Source organism: Brachyhypopomus gauderio, chromosome 4, assembly GCF_052324685.1.
Source record: "Brachyhypopomus gauderio isolate BG-103 chromosome 4, BGAUD_0.2, whole genome shotgun sequence".
Lineage (NCBI taxonomy): Eukaryota > Metazoa > Chordata > Actinopteri > Gymnotiformes > Hypopomidae > Brachyhypopomus > Brachyhypopomus gauderio.
Genome location: NC_135214.1, coordinates 35,049,544 through 35,059,779, shown reverse-complemented (window position 1 = coordinate 35,059,779; position 10,236 = coordinate 35,049,544). Strand labels below are relative to the sequence as shown.

Below are 10,236 nucleotides of genomic sequence, written 5' to 3'. Positions count from 1 at the left end.
CACACCTCCCCCCCCACCTCACACATTCAACCCCCCCACCTCACACATCCACCCCCCCACCTCACACAACCACCCACGCCCCCCTGCCGGTTTTACACCCTGAGTTCACCCCCCAAATTCAACAAATATGAACCACACACATCTGGCAGGCCGCAGCCAGCCTTAGGATCCTAAATCTGCCTGACCAATCACGTCGCTGGACACGCCTTTGCCCTTTCCTTTCTCACCTTTGCTATTCGGGCTTGCGGTGACTTTCTTGTCTAACAGATGGTGTTTCTCCTTCCTGACAGATGCAGCTTTCTCATCAGATTCCTCGTCCCCCGAGAACGTGGAGGACTCCGGCTTGGACTCCCCTTCCCATCAGCCCCAGGGAGCATCTCCGGAACCGACCGGCTGGGCCGCATGGCCGTCTGTGCCTCAGTCTAAAGACCCGGTGACCTTGGGACGCCCTCCTGACCCCTTTCTCGCGGCGTTACGTGACCCCTCCCCAGGCCGCCCCACCCTCCCTGCGGACGAGCCTGTGAGCGCGTGGTCGTCGGGGCAGCGGTCGTCGGGGCAGCGGTCGCCCCGGGCACCCCACCAGAGACGGGGACCTCCGCGTTTGCTCTCCCCCGCCCTCCCCAGAGTCCTGCCGGCCCCGGAACTGGAACCCACCGTCTGGAGCTGCAAACACATCCCCCCAGAGGACCCCTTCCTGACTGCGTTTGAGCGCCCCGTCCCCCAGGAGGTCCGCCCCCCGCCTCCAGATGCCTGGGCCCCCCCCTTGCCCCGCCCTTCCCGCGAGGGCCGCCCAGACTCCTTCACCACACCCTTGAATGACACTAAAACCCTTCCTCCTCCATCGTCTTCCTCCCGCAAGGACAGGCATAAGCGGCGAGAACGCAGCGTCCCGCCTCCTGAATCCCCCCACGACCCGTTCGCCATCACCATGATTGGCAGCCCCACACACCAGTCGGCCCTGGCGGCCACTCAGGGAGTGGGCGGCGGCAACAGAGCAGCGCCCGCCCCTAACTCCGCCCTCTCGTCGCAGCTGAAGAAGGAAGCGGTGCAGTGGAGCTCGGTGCACAACCCGTTCAGCGAGGGGCAACGGGACCGGGACACCACGCGGGACTGGAGCAGGACCAGCGCAGAGGAAGTGCGTAGGACCGGCCCGCCCCTGACACGCCACTCCGGGCCTCAGGAGGACCTTTGCTTCTCCACCGACAAGGACCAGAACTGCCTGGACATCACACACCCTGGTATCCCAACACTCTTCCTCACACACCCTGGTATCCCAACACTCTTCCTCACACACCCTGGTATCCCAACACTCTTCCTCACACACGCTGGTGTCCCACAGCTCTTCCTCACACACGCTGGTGTCCCACAGCTCTTCCTCACACACGCTGGTGTCCCAACGCTCTTCCTCACACACGCTGGTGTCCCAACGCTCTTCCTCACACACGCTGGTGTCCCACAGCTCTTCCTCACACACGCTGGTGTCCCAACGCTCTTCCTCACACACGCTGGTGTCCCCACAGCTCTTCCTCACACACGCTGGTGTCCCACAGCTCTTCCTCACACACGCTGGTGTCCCAACGCTCTTCCTCACACACGCTGGTGTCCCAACGCTCTTCCTCACACACGCTGGTGTCCCAACGCTCTTCCTCACACACGCTGGTGTCCCACAGCTCTTCCTCACACACGCTGGTGTCCCAACGCTCTTCCTCACACACGCTGGTGTCCCACAGCTCTTCCTCACACACGCTGGTGTCCCACAGCTCTTCCTCACACACGCTGGTGTCCCACAGCTCTTCCTCACACACGCTGGTGTCCCAACGCTCTTCCTCACACACGCTGGTGTCCCAACGCTCTTCCTCACACACGCTGGTGTCCCACAGCTCTTCCTCACACACGCTGGTGTCCCACAGCTCTTCCTCACACACGCTGGTGTCCCACAGCTCTTCCTCACACACGCTGGTGTCCCACAGCTCTTCCTCACACACGCTGGTGTCCCACAGCTCTTCCTCACACACGCTGGTGTCCCACAGCTCTTCCTCACACAGACTGCGGTGTGTCTGCAAAGAATTATTATTTTTGTTGATCAAACTTGGCACATGCTACATGTGCACACTGATTAGTACCTTGTGGTCGTCTTTCGGGAACAGTTGACATTTAAAAGTGATCAAATTGCTGTGGTTGGCATTTTGAATTATGGCATTTCAGTAATAGCAATGAATTAGGCTGCAATGGCCATTAAAAAGACACAAATCACAGGCAGGAATGAACCCATTGACACACTAGTGACTGAATGATTACTCATAAAGATGTTTCATCATGGGAAACAGAATGTTCCAGCCATGAACGTGTGTGGTACCCACGACGCTACATAGAACCTACCTGTTCAAACTGTGGTTCTTGTAATGGCTTAAATATCCATTCAGTTCACAGATGCCATAGAACCTGCAAGCCCAAGCCTAGCTGTCAGGGGTTTACTTGTCAAATAATAATAATATTGTATTAATATACAAATACAATATGTATACTTTAAAAAATTGACATTTTATTAATGGAATATTGAAGTCCCTTCCAAGCAGCCATTTTTGCATTTACAATATTTAATTTACTCTGAGAATTCTAATGATATACGTTACGTTACATCATGACGTACCGTCATGTCACATTCTAATAAACCACTATGTCTCATTATGAGCAGGCATCAAACTCCTGTGATGTTTTTAGCATTTTATCCTATGTGGTGCTGTCCATTACGAAAATATAGTTTGTTTGTAGTGACATTACAAATCTGTAAACACCAAAATCTCTTGGTAGCTAACGAGTGTCAGTAACGTCCTTCATTAAGTAGAGTTGTTCGCTGATGAGCAGTTCAAGAGTACATATATTTCTCTGAAGCTTCTTCACACAAACAACGTGTGCTTTTTTTTTTTGCCAATATTGTCCCAACTTCACAAGATTTTAGAAACATTACGTGGCAACTCTGTTCCGAGACTCATTTGATATGTAAGGGTCTTGTGCAAATGTCCCGTGTGTCCTGTATGTACCTTTTCCTTATGTTGCACCAACCCTTCACCAATCTCTCTCTCTCTCTCTCTCTCTCTCTCTCTCTGTCCCCCCCCCCCCCCCCCCCCCCCCCCCCCCGCAGGTCCTCAGCGTGTTTTCAGACAGGACAGCAGTGAGTGTTTCGTCTTGGCTCCTCCCCAGCCGTTACGGTCCAAGCGCTCCTCGGACCGACTCAGCGGCTGTGAGCGGGTAAACACCCTGATCACCCTCACACACACTCTCACTCTCTCTCTCTCTCTCACTCTCTCTCACACACAGCTACTTATTCATAGGTCCTTTAAACTTCATTACTCTCAAAGGTCTTTCTCTCACAGCCACATGTTGAAAGGGCCTTTAAACCTTTCTGCCTAGTAAATAAGACGCTCTGCTTTTAAACCCATTTTAGTAGATATAGGCAGTAAGCTAGTAATGCTCCGTTTGATCTTTGCGCTGTTTACTATACAATAAACACCGTAAATACACACTTAAGTTCTGCTCTCTGGTTTATGAACCACTGTGGTCACATGACCATCATTTAGAGCTGTTTTATCAGCAGAGCCGTGGTGGTGCAGGAGAGAGCCACAACCTCCTCTCACCCGCATCTGTGTGTCACAACAGCTGCCTTCCCTCTTAACCCCTGACATTTGACCCACAGTCCAGGTCCCTGTGTTCGTCCCCCGCTGCCTGAGCCCAGCCCTCCTCCAACATCCTCTTCCTCATCAAGTCCCAGCGAGTGGGGTGGACAGACCAGAGCCACGAGTCCTGCCAAAGGTGGGTCCCACCCCCATGATCCCGCCCCCATGATCCCGCCCCCATGATCCCGCCCCAGTAACCGCATGCAGCCGACCTCTTCATTTGTCCTGCACTCTCTCTGTTTGAGAAACACATGTCGCCTCGTGTAACTCATGTTTGGACCGACCCCAGCCAATCAGGTAGCAGCTGCTGTTCCAGCTTGCTCAAGAGTTCACGAACGGAGAACTGACGCTCCGCAGACAAGGTGTTGACCTCTCAGTGCAGGTGGTGCTGGTGTGTGAGCGCATGTGGGTCTGCAGTGCTCACATCTGACCAGTCATGGCTGTCATTTGTCTGACATGGTGCAGTTGAGGCGGCCGGGCACCTGCAGCACTAACTCGTCCTGCACTGCACTACACCACCCTACACCACCACTTAAACTACACCACCCTACACCACCACTTCAACTACACCACCCTACACCACCACTTCAACTACACCACCCTACACCACCACTTCAACTACACCACCCTACACCACCACTTCAACTACACCACCCTACACCACCACTTCAACTACACCACCCTACACCACCACTTCAACTACACCACCCTACACCACCACTTCAACTACACCACCCTACACCACCACTTCAACTACACCACCCTACACCACCACTTCAACTACACCACCCTACACCACCACTTCAACTACACCACCCTAGGAACCTAGGATTAAAGCAGTTACTGTCTGGTTCACTCCCCCTGCTATAAGACAAATTGAACATCTACTGACCCTCTAACCCTGCCGTTCAGTGCTCTTTTGTGTAGTTAACATTGCGTGGGCGTGTCTCTGTGTGTGGTGGGGCGTGTCTGTGTGTGTGTGTGTGGGGGGGGGGCGTGTCTGTGTATGCGCTTATGACCCTGCAGGTCTGTCCCGAGGACCAAGCCCCGTCTCTCTCAGCACGCAGGAGGCGTGGCCAGTCGCTGCCGCCATTACAGAGTACATCAACGCATACTTTAAAGGAGGAGAACACAACCGGTCAGCCCTCTGTCTCCATTGCCACGCCTCTGTTTTTAAGCCCCTCCCTCTTATATTTCTGGATTTGTTCTCATACTTCCACAGCTGCTCTGACGTGTACAGCTAACTTTGGGCCGGTGTCCCAGACTGAGGTTAACCTTAGACTAAAATTAATATCCCCCACTGTTTTACACCAGGTGAACTCCATGTCCCAGAAACCTTCAAAGTCCTTTAAATATTTTTATAGTCTTTGTTTTAAGACACAAAAAAATTGTTTTTGTTTATTTTCAGCTGTGATGTACAGTATATTGTTTTTTGTGTGTGTTTATGTACATTATAAACATATGTAACACATGTGTACTGTTCATTTAATTTAATTAAGGATTTTGTGTATTTCAGCTGTCTGGTAAAAATCACTGGAGACCTCACCATGTCATTTCCTGCTGGAATCACTCGCATATTTACTGCCAACCCTAATGTACCTGTGCTGAGCTTCCGATTGGTCAACATCTCTCGGGTGGATAACTTCTTACCCAATCAAAAGCTGCTCTACAGGTAAATGACATTTGACGTTTGAACGAACACTTGCAAAGTAGATTGAATCGTTTCCTCACTAGAATAATTTCCTCATTGCACGCTGTTTGCGGGTGTAGCTGGAGGGTTTAGCCTTTGTTTGACTGGTGGATGGTGATGCACTAACTAGCACACAAATGTTAATGGGGAGAATTGGACCTATACCAATACTGTCATAGTGGATGTAAAATTGGCGAACGTAATTTGTTGACCGGGGGGGATGTGTTTGACTGCTTGTGTTTATTTTCAGGCCACACTTGATTATATGTCCCAGAAATTGTAGTATACAATAGTATCCAATGTGATTTGGCCACAGACCGGTTTCTGCACTGTGCATACTTATCTAAACATAAATGTGTATGATCAGGTGTTGTCTGGTGCAGCCAACCATATTTACAATTATGCAAATTTGACATTTATTTATTTATGACATTTATATTCACCATTTTTTAGATGCTCCTCTCCAGAGTGAGTGACATTCTAGGTGTGTGTGTGTGTTCGTGTTTGTGTTCTCCCTGGGGCTTGACCCCATGACCTCGGCTAGCACCACACCCTACCTGCTCCCTGCTCCAATGTCATGGTTGTTTCTGCCCCCACTCAGTGACCCATCCCAGAATGACCCAGACTCCAAAGACTTCTGGTTCAACATGCAGGCACTGACCTTTCACCTCCAGAGAGAGGCGGAGCTTAACCCCCAGGCGTCCTATTACAACGTGGGATTACTGAAGTACCAGGTGAGTCTAAATGTTCCTTCATCACTGGGTTAAATGCATCAGTGCTGACTTATGTTAAGAATTCTGCTGAATGGTTGAACGTGTAGACCAGGCACAGGGTGTTTGTGTGTAGAAGATCAGAATCCTACAGTTAACGCTGCTGTTAATTGACATAGGACATCAATTGTGTTCATATTGCATCAAATTAACTATTGTCTACCAACAAAAGTACTAATGAGATGCTAAAGTTGAATATAAGTTGCAAGTGTGGTGATTTATTATTTCACTGATTTGAGACAACAGAAATCTTTCTTTGATTGTTCACAATACTCATAGTTTACAACCTCACTGGGGCAGTGAAGTCTGATTATTCCCTCAAAAGCATCTGCAAAATAAGCGTTCTATCCGTGACTGGCTCTTATAACACCAGGGTGTTGCTACTGCTGCTCATCTTCAGACGTTTCCCAGGCAGCTTGTCCAGACTGTTTCTGTTATGATGGTGATGTTCAGGAAGGGTTGAGGTGCACATGTTGGCACAGCTGTCCTGGAGCTCAGAACTTCTCCACACCACCGTCTCCCCCTCTGAGCTGTACAGTCCGTATGTCCGTATGACGACACAATGTCCGTTCTCTTTTGATACGTATCGCTTTCTTAATTTCCGTAGTTTTCTGTGACTGGAAGAGGGCAAGAATTGTGCCAGAACAAACATTCTTTGCATTATAATGTTTAGTTATTAATGTTTTATTAATTATTAATATCATACATTCATGGATCACATGGACTTGTGCCTACTGATGTTGATAAATTACAGAAAGCGAGTACCAACAGCATCAGAGAATGTTTTACAGCTCTTTCACTGTAGAAACCCTCCATAATGCCCACTAATAAACATGAAGATGGCTCATCACCATGACGATGACCTCTGCCCTCAGGTGTCCTCTCAGGACCCAGCTCGTGCTCCGCTGCTGCTCTCTGCCGAGTGCCAGCGAAGTGGCACGGTGACACGCATCTCCCTCGACTACCACTGTTGCCCGGCAACTGCCCCTGCCACTCAACTCACGGCCGTACAGGTTCTGCTGCCTCTTGACCACACTGCTACCGACCTGCAGTGCCAACCTCCAGCGTCCTGGTGAGTGTGTGTGTGTGTGTGTGTGTGTGTGTGTGTGTGTAAGAGCATGAGAGTGTGTCTGTAGGAGTGTGAGGGATGGGTGATTTTTTTTGTGTGTGTGTGGGGTGTGTGTGTGTGTGTGTGTGTGGGGTGTGTGTGTGTGTGTGTGGGGGGGGGATGGGTGTGTGTGTGTGGGGGATGGGTGTGTGTGTGCGCGCGCACGTGTGTGTGTGTGCGAGGAATGGGTGTGTGTGTGTGTGTGGGGGATGGGTGTGTGTGTGTGTGGGGGATGGGTGTGTGTGTGTGTGTGTGTGCGCGCGCACGTGTGTGTGTGCGCGCGCACGTGTGTGTGTGTGCGAGGAATGGGTGTGTGTGTGTGTGTGTGTGTGTGTGTGTGTGTGTGTGTGTGTGTGGGATGGGTGGGTGTGTGTGTGTGGGATGGGTGTGTCTGAATTATATTAATAGCCGCATGAGTGTTTGGGTGTCTCCCAACAGCGTAGAGGTGTGTGTGTGTGTGTGTGTGTGTGTGGGGGGGGTTGATCCTGATCACAGCACTTGATCCTCACAGGCTGTTCGCTTATGATGAGGGCACCGTGAAGAGCAGTTGGGGGCGGGGCCCTGGGGGTGGGGGTGGGGCATAACTGATGGATTGATCCTGTTTGTTTTTCTGTTTTCTCTACTTGCTTTGGCAGGAACGCAGAAGAGCGGCGGTTGCTGTGGAAGCTGCCCAACCTCTCACCCACCAACCACAGCAAAGGTTGCCACCCCAACCTCTCGCATTCGCCTCTTCTAACTGGTTGTACTGGTCCGTTGATAAATCAATTGTAGAATTTATGCTGATCTCCTGGGTGTTCCCCAGTTCACCTGCAGGTGGTGTCCTGCACTCTCATAGTAACACCACCGGCTCACACGACCGTAGCTGCTTTTTCGCTCTGGTTTTTACTACCTGAATTCGATCGTATCAATTACTTAGACGAAACGTCCCTGGAGCGTAGCAGGGAACACGCTGTTGGTTCCAATTACAAGTAAAAAAAGACCTGAATTGAATTTGGAAATGGCTGAGAAAGCTGCACTGTGTGAAGGCGCAGGCAGCCTGGGACTGTGAGACCAGAACCACCACCAGGCTCCTGAGACCCGGGTCGGTTCTTCCCAGCTGTTCCTCCTTATTAGTATGAAGACCCACCACCTCAGCATTCCAGCTCTCAAAGCAGGTTCACGTTTTTATCGACATGAAAAAGCCAAAAAAAACTAATGAGGGTTTTGAGAAGAACTCTGAAATTCACACGTAAATGTGGCTGCCAGCTCCACTCTGGAGACCCTGTGAAGGTACAGATGATTCCAGACCATCTCTATCCCAGATGAATGGATGAAGGGCCCCGTTAGCGCAGTAATGCTGTGGATCTAATTGGACCATTTCAGATGATGCATTTTTTCTCCTGATTACTCAGGAGTGATTTAGTCGCCTGGATTCTTCCTACAGACCCACTCACCTCTACCTCTAAACCAAAACGCTTGCAGGACCTGCATTGGCCATCACTGGACAGTCATGTCTGACCTTCTGTGTTTCCCGGTCGGTTTGGCCCAGTACATGATGAATTCACATCAGGAAGGGAGATGAGGAAATCTTTTTTAAAAATCTAAAAAGCCTGGTTCTCTGCTCATGTGGGTGACCAATCTACCTGCTTTGGCATAATAAAATGTTGTGAAAATCAGAGTGCGTTCTGTCTAAATAGACCATAAGTACCACAGAACAAAGAGTTTTCATTCAAAATGTAAAATGTTAATGTTACATTTCTACATTTTAACATGGTCTTCTCCGTTAGGTTCATGAACTTGTGTGTGTGTGTGTGTGTGTGTCACAGGCTCTGGCACGTTGTGTGCCAGTTGGCAGTGTTTGGAGGTGCCCCGTGGGCCTCCCCCGAGCCTGGCTGTGCAGTTTGTGGGGTCCGGGGCGTCCCTGTCTGGCATGGGCGTGGAGTTGGTGGGCTCACGCTACCGCATGTCCCTGGTGAAGAAGAGATTTGCCACGGGTGAGTGGTAGACCTACTTCATGAATCTTGACCCACATTTAGAGCGAAGATTCCTTCTGCCACGAGCCTCATGCTTCAACACCACACCACAATTAGGAACGCTTGTCTTCACAGTAAATGGAGCTTGTTAAGTATTACAGACGATTAAGATAAAAGGAATTGATTGTAGTTGTGAACTGTCTTTCCTAACTACTATGTAGTATCTATTCCAAAAGTAAAAAAAGCTCCCGGTAGTTTCCGTAAGGGTGGGGGGTCGGGGGTGTAGGGGGTTGGGGGGGTAGGGGGGTCGGGGGTGTAGGGGGTCGGGGGGTGTAGGGGGTCGGGGGGGGTAGGGGGTTGGGGGGTAGGGTTAGTGCCCTCTGAGCACCGTGTATCCTGAAAACTCAACACAGTGGGAACCTTTGAGTTGGAGACACACTGCACTGATTATGGCAACATGGTTTGTTTGCTTGTTTAAATGCGGAGTGGTGGTTCAGCTGTTTCCCGTGCGCACTAACACAGTGTTCCTCTCTCGGCAGGGAAGTACATGGCGGGCTGTTCACTGTGAGAGTGAGCGGATCTCCAGGAAGACTTTTGCACTTTTTACACTCGACCAGGTCTGACTGCAGCAGAGGGGCGTCCAGCCGAAGGACTTCACTCCCCACACCTGCTCCATCAGGACTAATGCCACAGGGCAAGCAGCTGGTTGTCATAGCTACTTCTGAGGCGCCGTTGCCGTGGGACCTGGCTGTTGTTACCCCGCCCACCTGTCTGACTGCTTTCCTTTGTGTTACCTGTTTGTTTCTTTCTGTGTGTACTGTGTACTGTGTTTGACAGCTTTGGAAACTGGATGTAAGCTATTCTTATTGGGGGGGTGTTCTTTTGTGAAAATTTATAAATTACAAATTTGAACTTATATAATATGTAAGGATTTCTGGAATGATGTTGCCATGACAACAGCGGTCTTGTTCATGTGACCTATATAAGAAAAAAAATTAATATTAAACTTTGTAACGTTACACGGCAAACACAAGAGTTGACG

General features: G+C 50.3%; 1 protein-coding gene across 1 annotated transcript in view; it reads left to right on the top strand.

Annotated features, from left to right (window-relative positions):
* Positions 1–10,227, top strand: part of fcho1 (FCH and mu domain containing endocytic adaptor 1) — a 44,657-nt gene extending 34,430 nt beyond the window's left edge. Inside the window, 11 exon segments of the mRNA XM_077001284.1 lie at positions 187–1,238; positions 3,143–3,249; positions 3,695–3,715; positions 3,717–3,810; positions 4,701–4,812; positions 5,191–5,346; positions 5,966–6,098; positions 7,010–7,206; positions 7,878–7,942; positions 9,048–9,215; positions 9,734–10,227. Coding sequence (XP_076857399.1) covers positions 187–1,238; positions 3,143–3,249; positions 3,695–3,715; positions 3,717–3,810; positions 4,701–4,812; positions 5,191–5,346; positions 5,966–6,098; positions 7,010–7,206; positions 7,878–7,942; positions 9,048–9,215; positions 9,734–9,762 — 2,134 coding nt within the window. The 3' untranslated portion in view covers positions 9,763–10,227.
* Positions 10,228–10,236: the final 9 nt, after the last annotated feature.